This window comes from Mus caroli, unplaced genomic scaffold (genome assembly GCF_978045245.1).
Source record: "Mus caroli unplaced genomic scaffold, Mus_caroli_1 scaffold_4, whole genome shotgun sequence".
In the NCBI taxonomy this organism is placed as follows: domain Eukaryota; kingdom Metazoa; phylum Chordata; class Mammalia; order Rodentia; family Muridae; genus Mus; species Mus caroli.
Window position 1 is genome coordinate 98,799,363 of NW_028227259.1, and position 21,998 is coordinate 98,821,360.

At 41.9% G+C, this 21,998-nt stretch overlaps 1 protein-coding gene and 1 pseudogene across 1 annotated transcript; both read right to left on the reverse strand.

Annotated features, from left to right (window-relative positions):
• Positions 1 to 229: 229 nt before the first annotated feature.
• LOC147005261 (AMMECR1-like protein) lies at positions 230 to 1,850 on the reverse strand. The gene is made up of 2 exons (XM_085836264.1): positions 916 to 1,850; positions 230 to 799 (listed from the first exon to the last, which is right to left on the reverse strand). Exons 1-2 carry the CDS (start codon positions 1,746 to 1,748, stop codon positions 688 to 690), a joined length of 945 nt encoding a protein of 314 aa, XP_085692390.1. The 5' UTR covers positions 1,749 to 1,850; the 3' UTR covers positions 230 to 687.
• An 18,121-nt stretch (positions 1,851 to 19,971) lies between these two features.
• Positions 19,972 to 21,429, reverse strand: LOC147005262 (PRAME family member 8 pseudogene; annotated as a pseudogene).
• Between the last annotated feature and the right edge of the window lie 569 nt (positions 21,430 to 21,998).

A 21,998-nucleotide genomic window follows, 5' to 3' on the forward strand; every position in this document is an offset into this window, starting at 1 on the left:
GTACCAGAATGTCCACTGAGAGTCAGGTAAGCATGAAAACCTTTACAGCTTACTGTACGATGAAATGCCATCACAGGACTTCTGATCTTGGTTTGAGAATCTTATCCAGGACTCACAGGGGCTCATGGTGCCCACGTTCAACCCTAACATGGTGTTCACTTCTGAAGCATGGAGATTGTGGATCGACCAACTCTTGGTACACAATAAACTGGAAGTTTAAAAAAAGGAATTTAAAACAACCTAAAAGTGGTTCATGTTGGTCTCCGTTGCCCAGACTGCCAGGGAGTACACCTAATTGATGTGGTGGGCTGTGGGGGATTGGGGAAGAAGCCTCCATGGATCACAGTCAATTCCAGTTTTCAGTGTGTGGCCAATATTTGTGGGAAATCACTAGACAACGTCTTCTGAACCCACACAGCCATTCTCACTGGTTATTGGGGAGCCCTGATCCAACAGAACCCCAGATTGAGGAAAGGCTGATATAAGGCTTGGGCCCCTCATGTTCTGTTGCATTCAATGTATCCCCACACCCTCCAGTCAGCAGGAGGCAGACTTGGCAAGGGAAGCTAGCATCATAAAATGGTGCAGTAATAGAAGTAACTGGACCAGGAAGAGGAGGCATCTGCTCCAATGATGTCATAGCCATTGGTGGCCACAGGGGGGTGGGACTGGTCATGTAGCCGTGTGTCAGGAGTAATGATTGTAGAGGGGCGGGGCATGAAGAGTGCCATTCCGGAAACAGTGCTGTCGAGAAGCAATATACTCTGCATAACTGATTGTCACCTTCTCACTTCGATACCTAATTCTGGGTCAAACTCTGATGAAGCAGGTTAATGGATCCTTGGCTATAGGAAGGTCTCAATCCCCAGGTGAATATGCCACATCACGGGGCCATCAGAACAGAATTCATAGCACTTTGGTTTTGCTCTTGTGAGTTTGATTGATTTTCTGAATTCACTGGTAATTGGAGCCTTAAAACTACCTGTCCTGAGCAAGGAATCTATTGTCTGGATCTGATCCCAGTCTTGTTCCTTAGCAACCTCAGGTAAATATGTGGCTGTGCGTTCGATGCCTTTTTCGTTGATGAATTCAATCCGAATTCCATGGACCCCTACCTCCCAGTCCAGGTAGTCACTGGCATCTTCAAAGTTAGTAAGGAGGGAGACAGAACAGAAAAGTTTGGGCAGCTCCTCTCGGGTCAGGGGAGGGAATCGACTGTCCTTAAGTGCACTGGTTAATGTGTATTCCCCGAGTCGTGAATGAAGATTCATGGCTGAGAAGGTCCCAATGCAGCCACGAAGCCGCTTGTTTCGCCCTGTCTTCCAGGTCACAAAGAGAGGATAGGGGTCATTGGTGAATCTAGGAAGTCGTGGCTGTGGAAAGCCATAGAGGTGACAGTAGAGTACATCAAAGCAGTAGCAGCACATTTCTGCAGTCACCACCAGGTTCTTAGTGGTATTGGCAGTTCCATTGGGCCGGGGGAGAGGGCTCAGGGCTCCAGATGCAGGATTCATTCGTGTAATAGGAGAGTTTCCAGGTCCCAGAGTTAAGTCCAATACATTTTCCCGACCACTGCTGTTGTCCACATGCTGGTGGTTTTGAAAAGGTCCTGAACTTGAGCCAGGAACAGTTGTAGACTGGTTCCCGTGACTGTGTGTTCCACTTCCAGATAGTTTGGGCTTCTTGACCCCACAACAGCCTGCTGCCAACTTGGGCTCAAGGGGAGGAACACAACGTCTTTTTCCCATCCTGATTTGGTGTTCGTGATCTGGAATGCTGCAGAACCTGAAAGCAGAAAGGTTATAGTCCCAGATGAAATAGCTACAATAGGAAAGGGAAGCTATTTTGTCTCTGGAATGAATCTTCTTTCTTCCAATTCCATTCCTTCTTCCAATGCAATCAGTCCGTAGTCCAACTAACCCAACAAAGGTCAGTTGTGATGAGAAATTCAAGAATCTAGTAGTTTCTCAGTCCCAACAGGATTTTCAGCCGGTCTTCTAAGATCTAACGGATTTGCTGGCAAACGTGTGCAAGCAGGCAAAAGAAGGGTGTCTCTGGTTTTATGTGGAGTTCCTTAATCCACTAAGATTTGCCCTTAGTACCTGGAGATAGAAATGGATCAATTCGCATTCTTCTACATGATAACTGCCAGTTGTTGTAACACCATTTGTTCAAAATGCTGTCTTTTTTCCACTGGATGGTTGTAGCTCCTTTGTCAATGATCAAGTGACCAAAGGTGTGTGGGTTCATTTCTGGATCTTCAATTCTATTCCATTGGTCTACTTGTCTGTCACTATACCAGTACCATGCAGTTTGTATCACAATTGCTCTGTAGTACAGCTTTAGGTCAGGCATGGTGATTCCTCCTGAGGTTCTTTTATCCTTCAGAAGAGTTTTTGCTATCCTAGGTTTTTTGTTATTCCAGATAAATTTGGAGATTGCCCTTTCTAATTCGCTGAAGAATTGAGTTGGGATTTTGTTGGGGATTGCATTGAATCTGTAGATTGCTTTTGGTAAGATAGCTATTTTTACTGTATTGATTCTGCCAACCCATGAGAATGGGAGATATTTCCATCTTCTGAGATCTTCTTTAATTTCTTTCATTAGAGATTTGAAGTTCTTATCATACAAATCTTTCACTTCCTTAGTTAGAGTCATACCAAGGTATTTTATATTATTTGTGACTATTGAGAAGGATGTTGTTTCCCTAATTACATTCACAGCATGTTTATCCTTTGTGTAGAGAATGGCCATTGACTTGTTTGAGGTAATTTACATCCATCTACTTCACTGAAGCTGTTTATCAGGTTTAGGAGTTCTCATGTGGAATTTTTAGGGTCACTTATATATACTATCATATCATCTGCAAAAAGTCATATTTTGACTTCTTTCCAATTTGTATCCTCTTGATCTCCTTTTCTTGTCGAATTGCTCCGGCTAGGACTTCAAGTACAATGTTGAATAGGTAGGTAGAAAGTGCGCAGCCTTGTCTAGTCCCTGAGTTTAGTGGGATTGCTTCCAGCTTCTCAACATTTACTTTGATGTTGGCTACTGGTTTGCTGTAGATTGCTTTTTTTTTCTTTCTTTCTTTTCTTTTTCTTTTTTTTAAATTTTTTTCTTTTTTTTAAATTTTTTAATTAGGTATTTTCATCATTTACATTTCCAATGCTATCCCAAAAGTCCCCCATACCCACCTCCCCACTCCCCTACCCGCCAATCCCCCTTTTGGGCCCTGGCGTTTCCCTGTACTGGGGCATATAAAGTTTGCAAGTCCAATGGGCCTCTCTTTCCAGTGATGGCCTACTAGGCCATCTTTTGATACATATGCAGCTAGAGTTAAGAGCTCCGGAGTATTGGTTAGTTCATATTGTTGTTCCACCTATAGGGTTGCAGTTCCCTTTAGTTCCTTGGGTGATTTCTCTAGCTCCTCCATTGGGGACCCTGTGATCCATTCGATAGCTGACTGTGAGCATCCACTTCTGTGTTTGCTAGGCCCTGGCATAGTCTCACAAGACACAGCTCCTCGTTTGGGTTGGTTCTTCTTGTTTCCACTTGTTTGATTTCCCCCCTGAGTTTGATTATTACCTGCCATCTACTCCTCTCGGGTGAATTGGCTTCCCTTTGTTCTAGAGCTTTTAGATGTGTTGTTAAGCTGCTCATGTGTGCTTTCTCTAGTTTCTTTTTTGGGAGGCACTCAGAGGTATGAGTTTTCCTCTTAGAAATGCATTCATTGTGTCCCATAAGTTTGGGTATGTTGTGGCTTCATTTTCATTAAATGCTAAAAAGTCCTTAATTTCTATCTTTATTCCATCCTTGACCAAGGTATCATTGAGGAGAGTGTTGTTCAGTTTCCACCTGAATTATGGCTTTCTATCATTTATGTTGTTATTGAAGATCAGCCTTAGTCCATGGTGATCTGATAGGATGCATGGGACAATTTCAATAATTTTGTATCTGTTGAGGCCTGTTTTGTGACCAATTATATGGTCAATTTTGGAGAAGGTACCATGAGCTGCTGAGAAGAAGGTTTATCCTTTTGTTTTAGGATAAAATGTTCTGCAGACATCTGTTAGATCCATTTGTTTCATAACTTCTGTTAGTTTCACTGTGTCCCTGTTTAGTTTCTGTTTCCATGATCGGTCCATTGGTGAAAGTGGTGTGTTGAAGTCTCCCACTATTATTGTATGAGGTACAATGTGTGCTTTGAGCTTTACTAAAGTTTCTTTAATGAATGTGGCCGCCCTTGTATTTGGAGCATAGATATTCAGAATTGAGAGTTCCTCTTGGAATATTTTACCTTTGATGAGTATGAAGTGTCCCTCCTTGTCTTTTTTTATAACTTTGGTTTGGATGTCGCTTTTATTAGATATTAGAATGGCTACTCCAGCTTGTTTCTTCAGACCATTTGTTTGGAAAATTGTTTTCCAGCCTTTCATTCTGAGGTAGTGTCTATCTTTTTCCCTGAGATGGATTTCCTGTAAGCAGAAAAATGTTGGGTCCTGTTTGTGTAGCCAGTCTGTTAGTCTATGTCTTTTTATTGGAGAGTTGAGTCCGCTGATATTAAGAGATATTAAGGAAAAGTAATTGTTGCTTCCTATTATTTTTTGTTAAAGTTGACATTCTGTTCTTGTGGATTCATGGAAAGATAAAGTGTGAATTTGGTTCACTCTTGAAACACTTGGTTTCTCCATCTAAGGTAATTTAATGTTTGGCTGGGTATAGTAGCCTGGATTGGCATTTGTGTTCTCTTAGTGTCTGCATAACATCTGTTCAGGCTCTTCTGGCTTTCATAATCTTTGGTGAAAACTCTGATGTAATTCTGATAGGCTAGCCTTTATATGTTATTTGACCTGTTTCCCTTACTGCTTTTAATATTCTATCTTTATTTAGTGCATTTGTTGTTCTGATTACTATGAGTCAGGAGGAATTTCTTTTCTGGTCCAGTCTATTTGGAGTTTTGTAGGCTTCTTGTATGTTCATGGGCATCACATTTTTTAGGTTTGGGAAGTTTTCATCTATAATTTTTTGAAGATATTTGCTGGCCCTTTGAATTGAAAATCTTCATCCTCATCTGCTCCTATTATCCGTAGATTTGGTCTTCTCATTGTGTCTTGGATTTCCTGGATGTTTTGAGTTAGGATCTCTTTTTATTTTCCATTTTCTTTGATTGTTGTGTGGATGTTCTCTATTGAATCTTCTGCACCTGAGATTCTCCCTTCCATCTCTTGTATTCTTTTGCTGGTGCTTGCATCTATGGTTTCAGTGTTCTCTTCTAGGGTTTCTATCTCTAGCCTTGCCTCACTTTGGGTTTTCTTTATTATGTCTACTTCTGTTTTTAGGTCTTGTATGGTTTTATTCAATTCCATCATCTGGTTTGTCGTGTTTTCGTGCAATTGTTTAAGGGATTTTTGTGCTTCCTCTTTAAGGTCTTCTACCTGTTTAGCAGTGTTCTTCTGTATTTCTTTAAGTGAGTTATTAAAGTCCTTCTTGTTTTCCTCTACCATCATCATGAGATATGCTTTTAAATCCACCTCTAGCTTTTCCGGTGTGTTGGGGTGCCCTGGACTGGGCGAGGTGGGAGTGCTGAGTTCTGATAATGGTGAGTGGTCTTGGTTTCTGTTAGTAAGATTCTTACGTTTACCTTTCGCCATCTGGTAATATCTGGAGTTACTTGCTATGTTGTCTCTTGTTAGAGATTGTTCCTCTTGTGTTTCTGTTAGCCTCTATCAGCAGACATGGGAGACTAGCTCTCTCCTCTGAGTTTCAGTGGTTAGAGCACTCTCTGCAGGCAAGCTCTCCTCTTACAGGGAAGGTGCACAGCTATCTGGTATTCGGAACGCCTCCTGGCTGAAGATGAAGGCCCAAAACAGGACCTGTCCCAGAAGCTGTGTTGCTTCGGCCTGTCCCAGAAGCTGTTACCTTCTGTAGTCCACACTCTCACCTGCACAAACTAGTCTCAAAGGGATCCGGGAACCAAGATGGCTCCCCAGGTGCTCCTGCAAAGCCCTCCCAGGCAGGGCAGACAACTCTCCTCTGGCAGGGAAGGTACCCAGATGTCTGGAGCCCGAAAAGGGGGCTGCCTCAGAAGCTCTGTGGCTCTCGTCCACACTCTTACCTGTGCAGAGTACTCTCAGCAGAGTCCCGTAACCAAGATGTCTCCCACCGATCCTATTTAGAAATTTTTAAAATATACTTACGAATAATAAAATGTATCTCCTAGAAACACTCATAATCTTTTATGTGTAAACTGATCGTTAGACAATGCACACAAATGTACAATGCATTTTAAAAACTCTTTCACTATATCAGCTGATATTACATGAGGGCTTTTGAATATATTTCTTAATGATTCATTATTAATATTTTATGCTATTTTACTATGCTTATTTTTCATGTTTTGAAACAATTTATTGTTCATCATTATATGTAGAATCCTCAGTTATGGATAGTATTAAATATTCATTAATGATATTTTAGGGTATAAAAAGATATGAATATAAAAGTTGAATAATTTTTATGTAGTATTTGATTCTCAAAATGCTCAATATTATTTTGTTTGAGTGTAAAATGCATTTAAATAATAAAAAAGATTAAATTTGTACTTTAAGAGGAGAGAACCAGGCCACAGTCATAATTAGGTTAGAGCAAACCTCAACTGCAATAGAGTAAAGTACTCAATGTCTTATATCTGGGATCGACTCACTCTCTTCTGGGCTCTTTTAAAGGGCTTGAGTCACTTCTTCACTCTTCCCTGTACAGAACACAAATCTTGTCTTCTAGGCTCAGGCTGGATCAACTCCATACTTGTTCTTGGTACTCATGCCTAGGTACTGCATCTACAAATGCTGGGGGTCTTTCAACTGGATAGCACTTTCACCCATAGCCTTTCGTAGACTCCAAGACTCCAGAACTGCTCTCCAATGCCAAGCCTCATCTGTTCTCCCCTAATTACCTTCAAAACCAGCGCCACCTGGGTAACTCTTTCACTACCAAGTTCAGCTGCTAATCTTGGAATACAGCTTCTTTGGATTCTGAGAGAACACTTTACAGATGACTTCATCTCAATAATGCTGGTCTCTTAATGTAACTCTGCTGATTCTTAAGCCCCAGCTAACCTGTATTGATATTTCAGGAAAGCAAAGGTTTCACTTTAGTTGTTCTGGTGACTTATTCATCAGAGCCGATTCTTTAACTAAAACCTGAATATATATAATATAATATATATATTGGATATTAGTCCCCTATCTGATTTAGGAGCATGTGGGGGATTTTTGAGATGGCATTGTAAATGTAATTGAAATAAATACTCAATTAAAAAAAAAGAAACAGAAAAAAAGTAAAGGAAAGTACCATAAATCTTATACATAAGTGCATGTAGTGCTGTTGGGTGGTTGGTTTGGGTCCTAGTTTATTGTGGGTAACTATACAAAACAGATCTACTGACTTCTATCATGATCTATTTCTATTGGCACAGTACATAACAGAATCTGTAATTGATTTTGGGATTGGACAGTTTCCTAGTGTGAGCAGGAACATATGAGAAAGTTGCCTTATACTTGACAGACTAGCCAGGTAAGAGTTACCTAGGCCTTAAATTCCATCCAGGCCTTCATAGTTTACCTGAGTGCAAGGAATGTGTTGGTGTGTTGGCAGAGGACTTTGCATGTAGGCTTGGGAGCACTAGAACCTGAAGTGATTTCTCTCCTTACACCTGTGGTCCCATTGTGGCGTTCAGGCTTGGTAGGAAGTACCATTGACCACTAGCCATCTCACAGCCTACTAAGATCTCTTAAAGTTTTTTTCTTAGAAAACATTTATTTTTCATTTTTTGTTTTTACATTTTTGAGACAGGCATTCTGTTTAACAGGACTGACTGTCCCAGAACTCACTTGGTAGACTAAGCTAGCTCAAAGTCAGAGGTCTACCTACCTCTGCCTCGCAAATGCTTGGATTAAAGGCCTGTAGTAGCACCCCCCAGCTAAATTAGATTTTTGTATTGTTTGGTTTGGTTCGGTTTTTGAGAGTGTGTTTCTCTATTTTAGAGTCCCCCCCCCCCCCCGTCTCACATTTCTTTATGTAGATTGGTCTGCACTGTAAAGCTCCATCTCCTGTCTGCAGGGTGCTAGGATTAGAATCACGTGCCAGCCCAGCCTGCTCTAGTTAAATTCTAAAACAGATGCTTACTCCATAGGCTTCACTAGTTAATAAATATCTACTTAGATAAGGCTAGTCTCAAACTCATCGAACCCAGGCTACCTTTGCCTCCAGATTTGAGAGATTAAAGGGGTTTGCCACTGTTCTACTTACAGATTTATTTCTATTAATGATTTGTTCTCTTTGTTTTGGTGTTTTCCCTGCATATATGAATGTGCACCACATGTATGCCAAGAAGGTCAGAAGGAGGCTTCATATTTCAAAAAAAAAAAAACTGGAGTCACATGATCAAGTAGGTGCTGGGAATAGAAGATTAACAGGTGCTCATTATTGGGCAGCTAACTCCACAGCACCGATCCCACACCTGATTTCATCTTGAGAAACCGTGCTGGCATGATCCTTCCTGGCACATTATCTGTTTTCTGTCTGCTAAGGTTAGCATCTCTCTCAGACCCACCGTTTTCTGATTGTCTTTGGCTCTGTTTAGAAGTGGGCCCAATTATAAGGCTCAGGCTATCCTTCTATTAACAATATGGCTGAGGATGGCCTTGAATTGATCCTTTTGCTTCCAACTCTTGAAGTGTGATGTTCTAGGCATGGTCATATTGTTTGCATGTGGTCTGGAGAGAGGACTTCCTGTATGCTGGATAACTCTTTACAAACTGAATACACACCCAGAATTCTGGGACAATGTTAATGGAATCAAGCCTTGCCCCTTCCTCTAAATTTTCTGTAGGTATTACTGCAGTTTATTGCAAAAGCATCTAATTCAGTCCTTGAGATCCAGAACATATTCCTGACTATTAAAAAATTATTTTTTCCCAAGTAGAGTGACAATAATATCTATGAATTATTTTATGTCTATTATCAGCAACAGACTAAACACTGTTCCGAGGCAAATCAGACTGATTTAATCATATGAACAACATTCACCCAGGTACAGTGATCCAAAACAGTAATACTAGCAGGAAAAGGGATGCTGAGGCAGGAGGATTGCTAGAACTTAGATTTATAAAACCTTAGCTTTAGAGCAAGACACATTCCTGTCATACCAAACTCAAAACTACACAATAATTAAGCAAATGAAGGAAAAATATCACAAATTAAGTGATGTGATGTTAATAAGTGAAATGTTTGAGGCGTAGGGTGATATAGAGGTATACTCACAATGAGTTCTGATTCAATTAGTATAATGGATGTTATGAATACAATTGAAAGGGTGGAGTTTAAAAATCTAATTCAATTCCAGTTTGTGTTTGGAGGAATGGATGCAACAGGGAGCAGTAGGCAGAGAGGTTTATAAAGGCTTCAGTGGAGACATTTATAATATTCAGAGAGCTGGAGCCTGGATAGCTGCCTGGTTCATATGGGACTCAGAGACCGATCTGCAGGGCTTACAATAGGCATGTCATTATTTTCCCTTCAGTCATGCAGTTTGAAGTAGAGAAATTTAGACTCCAGGATAGGATTCCAAATTTTAATTTCTGTCTCTTTAGAGGAACACGTTGAAGATGTTGGCTTTCATTCAAAATAAAGTTTTAGCCTCATTACCAATGTATTTCTATTATAGAGTGTATATTTCCATATAATTTTTTGAGACAAGTATGCTCTATGTTTTTAGCCATGTGAGTCTTGGTAAGGTAGAAATCAGATCTTTATGACTAACATGTTCCCTCCTGTTTCCTTTCACTGAAATGATGGTCTTTGTTTGTTTTTGTGAGACCCTGACTCACACTGTAGACCTAGAGACCATGTATCTTTGATATCCTTCAATTTCCAATAGCTAGAATGAAACTTGCGGGTTACTCGTGTGTCTTAGCTTTGACTTTGCATCATTTACACAAAGTTTTCTTTTTTGGATATGATATGCTTTTGCGACCCAGGAATGCCTGAAAATTGTAGAAACCCATTGTCATCAACCTGGGAATTATGGGAATTCAATACTGATCCTCAACAAAGTATTTTTGGTTTGTTATAATGTTGGCTTGTTTGGTTTGGTTTTACTGATTTTGTTGGTTGGTTGCTTTTTTTTTCTTTTTTTACATTTTTTCTTTTTCTTTATTAATGAATTTAATATTCCTTAAATTCTTTATTTACAGTACAGTCCTTATCCCCATCCTGGCCTGACCTCTGATTGTTCCTCATCCCATAACTCCCCCTCATTTCTTTGCTTTTTTTATTGACCATTTTATTAATTTCTCATTTGGGAGATATTTTCTTTTTTTTTTTTTTTTTTTTTTTTTGGTTTTTCGAGACAGGGTTTCTCTGTGTAGCCCTGGCTGTCCTGGCACTCACTTTGTAGACCAGGCTGGCCTCGAACTCAGAAATCCGCCTGCCTCTGCCTCCCGAGTGCTGGGATTAAAGGCGTGCGCCACCACGCCCGGCTGGGAGATATTTTCTTTATTTACATTTCAAATGTTATCTATCCACTTTCCCAGTTTCCCTCCCTCCAGGAAACACCCTATCATATCCTCTCTAACCACCCACCCACTCCCACCTCCCTACCATTGATCCACAGAAGCCATCCTCTGCTACATATGCAGCTGGAATTGTCTCTCTTCCAGTTTTCACCTCCACACCCCCTTCCATCCTCCTCCCCTTTATCTCTAAGAGGGTGTACCCCACCCACCCACTCCATTCTCATCCCCACTAGCATCCCCCTTCACTGGGGAAACAAGCCTCCAAAGGACAAAGGGCTCCTCTCCCATTGATGCAAGATAAGGCAATCCTTTGTTACTTAAGTATCATGAACCATAGACCAATTCATGTATACTCTTTGGCTGGTGACTTAGTCCCTGGGAAATCTGAGGAGTCCAGTCAGTTGATGTTGTTTTCTTCCTATGGGGTTACAATCCCTTCCAGCTCCTTTAGTCCTTCCAGATCTATTTCATTGGGGTCCCCAAGGTCAATCAACTAGCTGGATGTGAGTGTAAGCAATTGTCTTAGACAGATGCTGGCATAGCCCCTCAGAGGAGAGCCATATCTTGGCATCAGCAACAGTGTTGGGGTTTCCTGTCTGAGATTTGGATGGATCCCAAGATCCCGGTCTCTGGATGGCCTTTCTTTCAATCTCTGCTCCATTTTTTGTAATTATTTTTCTTTTAGACAGGAACAATTCAGGGTTAAATTTTTATGATTCGTTTTGTTTTGTTATTCGAGAGAGGGTTTTTTTTTTCCAATTTTTAAAATTAGGTATTTACTTCATTTACATTTCAAATGCTATCCTAACAGTCCCCTATACCCTCCCTCTAGCCCTGCTCCCCTATCCACACACTCCCACTGCTTGACCCTGGTGTTTCCCCTGTACTGGGGCATATAAAGTTTTCAAGACCAAGAGGCCTCTCTTCCCAATGATGGCCAACTAGGCCATCTTCTGCTACATATGCAGCTAGAGACACCAGCTCTGGGGGCACTGGTTAGTTCATATTGGTGTTCCACCTATAGGATTGCAGACCCCTTCAGCTCCTTGGATACTTTCTCTAGCCCCTCCATTGGAGGCCCTATGTTCCCTCAAATAGCTGACTGTGAGCATCCACTTCTGTGTTTGCCAGGCACTGGAATAGCCTCACAAGAGACGGCTATATCAGGGTCCTTTCAGCAAAATCTTGCTGGCATATGCAATAGTGTCTGTGTTTGGTGGCTGAATATGGGATGGACCCCCAGGTGGAGTAGTCGCTGGATGGTCCATCCTTTCATCTCAGCTCCAAACTTTGTCTCTGTAACTCCTTCCATGGGTGTTTTGTTCACAATTCTAAGAAGGGGCAAAGTGTCCACACTTTGGTCTTCGTTATTCTTGAGTTTCATGTGTTTTGCAAATTGTATCTTATATCTTGGGTACTCTAAGTTGCTGGGCTAATATCCACTTATCAGTGAGTACATATCATGTGAGTTCTTTTGTGATTGGGTTATCTCACTCAGGATGATTCCCTTCAGGTCCATCCATTTGCCTAGCAATTTCATAAATTCATTGCTTTTAATAGCTGAGCAGTACTCCATTGTGTAATTGTACTATATTTTCTGTATCCATTCTTCTATTGAGGGACATCTGGGTTCTTTCCAGCTTCTGACTATTATAAATAATGTTGCTATGAACATAGTGGAGCATGTGTTCTTATTGCTAATTGGAACATCTTCTGGATATATGCCCAGGAGGGTATTGCTGGATCCTCTGGTAGTACTATGTCCAATTTTCTGAGGAACCACCAGACTGATTTCCAGAGTGGTTGTACAAGCTTGCAATCCCACCAACAATTGAGGAATGTTCCTCTTTCTCCACATTCTTACCAGCGTCTACTCTCACATGAATTTTTTTATCTTAGCCAGTCTGACTTTTGTGAGGCGGAATCTCAGGGTTGTTTTGATTTGCATTTTCCTGATGATTAAGGATATTGAATAGTTTTTTCAAGAGTTGGGGTTTCTATGTGTAGCCCTGTCTGTCCTGGAACTCACATTGTAGACTAGGCTGGCCTCGAACTCAGAAACTCACCTGCCTCTGCCTCTCAAGTGCTGGGATTAAAGGATTGTGCCACCACTGCCCAGCTCAGGGTTAAAATTTTGAGATGGGTGACTGGCCGTTTCCCTCAACTGAGAGTCATGCCTATGCACTGTGGGTAGTCTCTTAAGGTTCTATCCTTTGTTCCTTATTTCAGCTGGGGATATGTTGGGAACAAAAAAAGTGGGGGCAGGGGAAGGCCCTGGGAGGAGGGGGAAGGATAAATGGACCCAACGTCTCTCCAGAGTTGCTGTGCTCTGGGCAGGTGGATACAGGCCTTGGAGGGCTGCTGGACATTTTTCACTTGGCCCAGGGTGAGCATAGCTCTGTCCCACTGAGCAGGTGGGTGATAAGGGGCAGCCCCTGATCTGAAGATCCCTAGGCCACACCCTGTAGCCCCAGGGTTATGAGAGAGAGGAATAAGGGAAGAGGTTCCCAACACTGATCAGAGTGTACAGCAGATCTTGATGGAGCAGAGACTCTCCATAGTTTAAGAGCTTTATTATAAAAATGAAGGGAGAGAGAGACAGAGACAGAGACAGAGAGACAGAGAGAGAGAGAGAAGAAGAAGAAGAAGGAGGAGGAGGAGGAGGAAGAGGAGGAAGAGGAGGAGGAGAGAAAGGCTAGAGTGAAACAGAAAGAAAGAGGGAGAGAGGAGAGGAGAGAAGAAAGAAGAGAAGAGAGAAGACAAAGAGAGGGGAGAGAGAAGGGTAGAGTGAGGGGTAAGAAGTGAGAGCATAAGAATAACAGAGAGTGAGGTGGGGGTTGAACACATCTTTTATGGTCTTTACTGGTGCTAGGTAACTGGGGAGGACTTTAGCCTGAAGGTCAGAAGCTTGGGCCATTGTCTACGTGACTAATGACCATGCTTTTCTTGTGGGAGCTGTGGTGGGCAGTAAATTAGGCAGGGGCCAAAGTTCCAGGAGCATGAGAGAATGCATACTGTGTCATGAAGGTGAATTATGACCATCAGGGTTCAGACCTCAGCTCAACTGGATACCAGCCTGCAATTCCCCACAGGGACATCTTCATCGAGTCCTGTGAGTCTCTCCCATTTTTCAATCTACATTTCATTCATTCTCTTTTTTTTTCAAAGGAAGAGTCACACATAAAAATATTTTGACCTGAAAATTATATAAACACTTGAGTGATAGAGAGGCTCCCATGATGCCAGTGTTGGAGACTGTCTTTCTATCACCAGTTTAGGATGAAAAGGTAAATTGATGTCTCTGCTTTGCCTGAGCAGTAACTCACAAGGTTAGTAGTTGATGTGACTATGAGGAAGTTTTATAAACTTTTCTGGAAAGTATATTATTTTTTGACTCCTTGCTCAGGAGCCTTCTGACTGGAGACCTTAGAGTATGAGTGTTCAGACCCCACCCACACTCCACAAGCTGACAAGTCTGAATCTGGTGAGACATGAGGCTCTGGCCATGTCATCTCTGGAGGAGCTGCCACCTGTACTCTTCCCAGGACTGTTCAGGGAGGCCTTCACTGGCAGACAAACCAAGCTCATGAAGGCAATGTTAGCAGCCTGGCCTTTCCCCTGATTCCCTGGTGGGGAGGGGAGCACTGATGAAGATGCATAACCTGAAAATGTTCCAGGCTGTGCTAGATGGAGTAAACATGTGACTGAAAACAGAGTTTCACCCTAGGTAAGGAATAACTAAGTACTGTAGAAGGGAGCATGTGCAGTATACAGTGAAGGTTGTCAAGCTTAGTTTTAAGTGGATCAGATGCTTCTAATGGCATACTAATACAGATTTACAGTTTTCTTGAAACTTATACTGAGCACAGTTGGATATGGATTAGAGTGGAATATGGACTAGAGTAGACATAGCCTTTCAGTAGAATAGTTGCATAACTAGAGTTTCCATAACAAGTAAAAATGTGTCTAGGAGAAATAATGTATATTTTAGTGAAAGAAAAGTAATCAAGTATACTGAAGCCTGGGAAAGTTTCTGTAGTATGCCTGAGTCCAACTTGAATAGCAAGTGCTTAAAAAACATTCATCATAGCAGGGAAGAGAGTGGAGCTTATATATATGTAGCAAAACCTGATTCAGAGTCTGCTGACATTCATATGTTTCACCCACAGGAGGGAAAAACTACTGTTTCTTGACATAAGAAATGTGTACCATACCTTGTGGAACATATGGGCTGGTGCAGAGGACAACAGCTGTTACACAGAGATCTTGTATGGAAAGCAAGCCATGAAGGTCTGTCCCAGATATGCACTGAGGCAGCATCTGAAGGTCAGAGTTGACCTGTGCAAAAGTCCTGCCTCAATGAAACACAAGGAAGTTTCTTGAAGTGGACCCAAGAGAGAAAGGGCTCCCTATATTTCTGCTGTGGAAATATGAAGATCTGGGATCTGTCAGTGAAAGATATCAGAGAAATCTTGAATTTTTTTTAACAATTGTTTTATTAGGTATTTTCCTAATTTACATTTCCAATGATATCCCAAAAGTACCCCATACCCTCCACCCACTCCCATACCCACCCACTCCCAATTTTTGGACTACAGTAATTGGCCACTTCATCCTTTATCTCCAGTTAGTAGGGTCTCAGCCAAGGTCACTCCCTTATCCTCCCAGCAGCCTGCCTGAAACCAAGGTCTCTGGCTTCTTACTGAGATGCCCCCACATTGATGGCTTTTCCCTCTCCCAGTCCTTTGTAGACAGCTCTTCCTACCACACCTGATCTCTAAAACTGTTCATGTCCCCATACCCTCTCCTATACAATTCCTTCTAATCAAACACTATTGATATACATTGTATTTCCCCTTTTGAGTGAGATTCAATCATCATATTACCTTGGGCACTACTGTTTCTTAGCTTCTTTGGGTATTTGGATTATAGTATAGTTATCCTGTACTCTATGGGCAATATTCACTTATCACTGAGTATACACTATGCAAGTTCTTTTGGGTCTGTGTTACCTCACTCACAATGATATTTTCCAGTTTTCTCCATTGGCCTGAAAATTGTAAAGCAGTTCTTATTTTTAATGGTTGATTGGTATTTCATGGCATAAGTGTACAAGATTTTCCTTATCCATTCAATTGGTGCAGGACAGGTGGGCTGCTTCCAGGTTCTAGTTATTATGAATAAATGTGCTATGAAAATGTCCATGTGCTCTGGGGGAACATATTTTCAATATATTCCCAGAAGAGGTATAACAGGTTCTTGAAGTAGAATTATTTCTGAGAAATACTCAGATTAAATTCCAAATTTGTTTTACAAGTTTGTACATTTTTCACAGCAGTGGGATGGTATTCCTAGTTCCATATCCTCACTAGCATATGCAGTTACTTGAGTTTTGATCTTAGCCATGATGATATGTATAATATGGTATCTCAGGGTCCTTTCTGTTTGCATTTGACTAGGAATAGTAAATATTTCATAAGTGCTTCTTGACCATTAGAGATTCCTCTTTTGAAAATTCTGTTGACCTCTGCACCCCTTTTTTAAATGGGGTATTTGGTTTGCTGATGTCTAATTTCTTGAGGTGTTTGTACTGTTTGGATATCAGCGCTCTGTCAAATATATAGTTAGTAAAGTTAATTTTCCATTCTTTAGGCTACCATTTTGTCCTATTGATGCTGTCATTTGCCTTACAGAGGATTTTTAGTTTCGTGAAGCCTATTTATTGTTGATCTTAACACATGAGCTATGGGGTTCTGTTCAGGAAGTAGTCACCTTTTAAAATAACATCGAGGGCCCTGACAATATTAATGATATTCTCCAACCAGGAGTAATTACGAGTGGAAGATATTGAAGTATTTTCTCTACTGCAGTTTGGTTTCCTTCTAATCTGATTGTGACTGTGCCCCTTTTCTTTTCTCTTGAAGCAAGAAAGTATTTCATACCCAAGAGCCACCATAAGCTATAGCCTAAAGAGAAAGTTCCTCTTACTCTGAACTGGGGACCACTGAGCAAGAGTGAGGGAGAGGGACTGGCATTTCTTATCAATGGTTTCCTGAAGGACCAAGGTCTGCTGCCAGGAAAGGCAGAAGAATCCAAAGAAAAAACATGTGGAATAAAATCATCCTGAGACCCAGGTGAGCTAACCAACCTTGATGACACATGAGGACATTGCAGTCCATTTCCCACTGCCAATTGATCAGTACAAGCTCAGCTTTTGTTAGCTTCATTTCTAATGGATTTCCATCTAGTTGTATTTTCAAGTACAAATTAATCATGGTTGCAAGAGCTGGGGAGAGGGTGGTGGTGTAGGTAAGCATCTCAACCTAGCCCTTGATGAGAACACACAACTACCCGAGGCACCATTTATACTCTGTGTCAGTGCTGCCCCCTACTGGAAACTGAGTTGATCTTGGTCACTGGTTTGGTTCAGAGAATTAAAGAACCTACTACCTGTACTCCCAGCCAGTAAGGATCATTCTTCAAATAACATGTATTTTCTAAGACAGAAAAATCACAATTCATTACTAACCGCATTGTATGAACTTAGTAGAACTTACAAACCAAATTCATTATCGTACTTAGTGTTTCTATTTCTGCAATAAAAAATCATGACCAAACCGGGCAGTGGTGGTACATGTCTTTCATCCCAGCACTTTTGAATCACAGGCTCTCGGATTTGAGATATAAATGTCAGCCTGGACTACAAAGTGAGTTCTGGGACATCCAGGGCTACACAAAGAAAATATGACTCCATAACGACCAAAAAAAAAAAAAAATCATGACCAAAAAAAAAAAAAAAAAAATGGGGAAGTTTATTTGGCTTCCTATCAGAGAAGGGGAGGCCTCAGACAAACACACATTAGCTTATCAAGTTGCATATTTTTCTATTTAGGCTAGATAAGTTATCCCACATGGGGGAAAGGGACCAATGAGAACCAAAATTCTTTCTCTAGTGTACCCCTCCAGGTTCCTGGTTACCGTCCTGCTCTAATGCCCCTCAGTTAAGGACTGGGACCTGAGGGATGTAAGAGGACAAAAATCCTGTCTCTTCAAGTTACTTTTGGGCAGATTGTTTTGTCACACAGCAGAAAACTGATTAATACAGAATGTCCCAAATCCAGATGCCATGTCTACATTGACAGAGCACCCATATGGTAATATGTATCTTATAGAGAGGCCACCTGGTCCAGGGAATAGAGAGTAAAGACAAAAGTCTTATGCTTTTCCATCATATCTACTGTACCTCTAACTGAGTCTTGCTTCAGGAAATGCTCACTAATTGAATGGTGAGAAAGTTGTGTTTACATGCCAGGCTCTTGTAGGACTGAGGAAGCAATACCTGAGACTCTTATACAAATTCCTTCCTCAAGGATTCTTTGGAAATTGCTTCTCTCATTGTAACTCATCATGTATCTGTCACACTTCAAGAATATGTTGGGGTGACAACAAACATGACAGCATAAAACAGAATCTGGGGTAATAGCTGCAAGGGAAGCATGTGGGGGGAGGGGAACCTGAGTGAGAAGTGAAGTGAAGCAGGTACAACCCTGATGACAGTACTGTGCACTACACAGTTTTTTTCTTTCTCTTTGTCTGTCGGAACTAAAAAGGGGCCAGGGGAGGGAGGATAGCCGCTCCTGGCCAGATTCCCTCCTATGTTCTGGCCAGAAAATTTGGGGGCGGGCTGCCAGACTCTTTCCACTCCATCCCAGGTGAGCACCTAAGCAATTGACCCCACTCAAGAGTGGGGGGACAAGGGGCAGTCCCTGATCAGGGCCCAGGGACAACACTCTGTTGCCCCAGGGTTATGGGAGAGAGGACTTAGGGAGACAGGTTCACATGCAGGCAAGAATAAGCACAGCAGGCCTTGACTGGAACACAGGAATGTGGGCCTTGACTAGAGCCCAAGAAGGCCTTCCATTGGGAGATTAGAAATGGCTCATTAGGAGAAAGCCTATCTCATCATTTAAGCTCACTGGGCCCTCATGAACAGAGACAGTCTATGGTTTTAGAGCTTTAGTTTAGAAAGGCAGGGAGAATGGAGAGAAGATGGAGAGAGAGAGAGAGAGAGAGAGAGAGAGAGAGAGAGAGAGAGAGAGAGAGAGAGAGAGAGCACAGTAATGGCCAAGGGGAGACAAAAGGGAAAGAGAGGGAGAAAGAGAAGAAAGGCTAGAGAGTAAGAGCAAGAGAGGAAGGGAAGGAGAGGAGAGGAGAGGAGAGGAGAGGAGAGGAGAGGAGAGGAGAGGAGAGGAGAGGAGAGGAGAGGAGAGGAGAGGAGAGGAGAGGAGAGGAGAGGAGAGGAGAGGAGAGGAGAGGAGAGGAGAGGAGAGGAGAGGAGAGCAGAAGGATATGGGAGGAGAGAGGAGAGAGTAAGAGGAGTGCAGGGGAGTAAGAGCAAGGTGGGGCCAAGCAACCCCTCTTATGGTCTTTACTGTTGCTAGGTAACTGGGGAGGAGTTTAGCCTGAAGGTCAAAAGCTTGGGACATTGCCTGTGTGACTACTAACCATGCTTCTCCCGTGTGGGGTGAGTGGGAGGTAACTTAAGAGCCAGAGTTCCAGGAGCATTAGAAAACTCCTTATTTCCCAGGTAGGCAAATTTTCACCACTGTGTCCTGGGGTTCAGACTTCAGCTCAACTGGAGACCAAACTATGGGTGTATAGCCCAATGCCCAACATTGTCCATCTCTACCTTGGGCCAGACAAGAAAGCACTGCTCTGAACCTTTAAAAAGAGTTAGATCTATTCAGATCAGTGAAAGGCAAATCTTGTGAATTCAGAGGAAAAGTCTGCAACTAAAACCTGGACAGCTTACATGTACAGTTGGCTCCAAGACATTCTAGATAAGAGGCCATTTTTTTTTTCTTATTCAAAACCGATTTATTAGAACCTATGAGAAATTATAATCGTAACGGTTGTGGTAGAAGATAATAGCAGGCTGCTAGACCTCCCCAAGAAAGAGATACAGCTTTATAGTGGTAACAGTCTAATACAAAAATATTCCAAGTTTAGTCAGATTTATACTTCATAAAAATATATCCATATACTGTAGAACAGTATGTAAGGGGAGAGCCAAAAAGTGGTTGCTATCCACAGGGAGAATGAAACAGAGCCCTCCTATTCAAGTCCATTATGATCTTTATAATATCCTCTCTCTTTATCCCCTTCCCTACTTTTAGGGTCCCTCATACTTGGAAAGTGCTGGAATGCAGGCCTACAATTTTCAGATATAGTTGCTGTTCAAGGGTGTTTCTGTACTGTAGACATTAGGCTGAAAATAAGCTCATGGTTTTCCATCTCAACACAACTACCTCAAATCAGAAGAATTTGACTGTCATCCAAAGGAAATGAAATAGTTATCTTTCCAAAGTACATCCAAAAATGCTTGAATACATATGATCTATAACTCCAATGAGTCTCTTGAGACCTGCCCTCCATTTATCAGAGCCCAGCAATGACCTCTCCTTCTTAATTGCTCAGAAGATACCATGCCCTCCAAATTATAAATGAGGAATTCATAATTAGGTAAACATGTCGTACTCACAAAATAGACCTGCTTTGGCTGCCTTACACCCTTGAGTGTGTTCATAAGCTCAGAACAAAGTTGTACAAATCTGTCTGGAATAACACCATGACGGTCATCATAGACTTCAACAGGGGCAGGGTACTTCTCCAGGGTCAGCTGTGTGAGGTTGGCAGTATGCTGCAGCAGCTTCTTCAGGCTGCCCATGGAAAATTTGTTCGGCACAAAATCAACTTCAGTGAGCTGGGAACACTGGCTCAGCACAGGCAGAAGGTCATGGATTTGGAAGTCCATGAGGTTAAAGCACTTTAATTTTAATGTCTGCAGAGTAGCTGTCAGTCTTTCTAGTAGGCTTCCTAGAAATCGATGACTTAAAGGCTTGAAGGTGGTGTAACTAATGTCCAGGTATTTGAGCTGATGGATGCTTGGACACTGGGACAGATACCTCATGTCTGATTCTGAAAGCCTGAGCATTAGGTCCAGGCATTCATTCAGGAAGTAGACATTATGTAAATGGAGATGCTGGAGCTTATGTAGTTTGGAGAACTCAGAAAAGATCTCTGTAACAATACGGGTTTCCTCTAATTCCCTAAGGTCAGCAGGTCTCCTGATGTTCATGAAAATGAGTTTCTGGAGGCTTTTCATCTGGCCCAGGCCAGGGGCTAGCAATGCAAGTTTATATATATTCCAGTGTGTGGACTTTATTGCCAATTCCTGGATTGAGGCTACATATGAAACCTTCAAGAATCGCAGCGGGTTACAAGGAATGCCCCTAAAATCCAGCTTCTCACAGATCAGCTGTATCCCATCTTTTCTCTGTTCGGCCCACCAATGCAAATAGTTTAGGTATTCAAAATGACGGCAGTACTTGAGGGAAAGATTCATTTTTATAGTCATGGTCTGTTTCCCCCCTAGGATGTGATGATTTCCCACTGGTTGGTTCTTGCCAAAGACATCTTGAGAACAGACTTCATGAAGTAATCCAGCCCAACCTTCCCAGAAGTCCTGGTGGGCATTTCCCAAATCAAGAACTTGTAGGTTCCACCTGCTAGGTCGATCCTTTTGTGACATCAGCAAATCAAGGCCATCTAGTACAGCTTTCAGGGTCTCCAGGTGATCAATCCCACTCAGAGCTCCCACAGGAAGGAGTGGGAAGGGCCATGCTGCCACCATCAGGCTCAGGATCTTAGGTTGTTTGCTGGTGAATGCATCCTTGAAGAGTGGTGGGAAGAGTTGCACAGGCAGGTTCGGCAGAGCAGAGATGGTCAAGGCTTCATCTTTCAACAGACTTCTTCTTGCCAGCTGCTGGAGGGTTGGTGGGTCTTTGAATCTCATCGTAGCTTTCAGGTAGGCAGATGAGTCTGCAGTCCAATTCCCAACAATGTTCCAGTAGTAGCTGTGAGTGGAAGTCCAAGGATCTAGCAGTTGCTCAGTCCCACAAGGCAAGCAGGCAAAAGAGGGAGAGAGTCAAGAGGCCATTTTGGCAAGAACTAGATTTCTCTTTTTGATTCTTTTATACCCTTTGTAAAAAAAAAAAATCATGCTCACGATTAGAGTTATATTTAAGACTTAAACGATTATATTTATAAAGAAGTATGTGTATACAAAACATATATGGGCCAAATAACAACTAAGCAGAAAACTGGCCATGAAGCTGAAGACATGTGTAGAAGAATATATAGGGGTGTGGGAGGAGAAGAAAAATGTTGTGATTGAAAATATTTCAATATTGAAGAAAATTGTTTACCCCAAACATTTATTACAAGTCCACAGATACAGATGTATATATCGACCTCTTATTCTACATTTAGCAAGACAACTTCTGTGGCTTTTTCTTTTGATCCTAGATCCTGGTGTTTCTCCTGCTCTTCCCACTTCCAAGAGCTGTGATGCAGTCCACAGGA

Bases quoted from the DNA above. Each gene is read 5' to 3' on its own strand.
- LOC147005261 (XM_085836264.1), bottom strand. From the start codon at position 1,748: ATGGGAAAAAGACGTTGTGTTCCTCCCCTTGAGCCCAAGTTGGCAGCA. The intron at 800-915 runs GTGCTATGAATT...ACCCAGAATTAG, and splicing joins CTCACAAGAGCAAAACCAAA to GTATCGAAGTGAGAAGGTGA.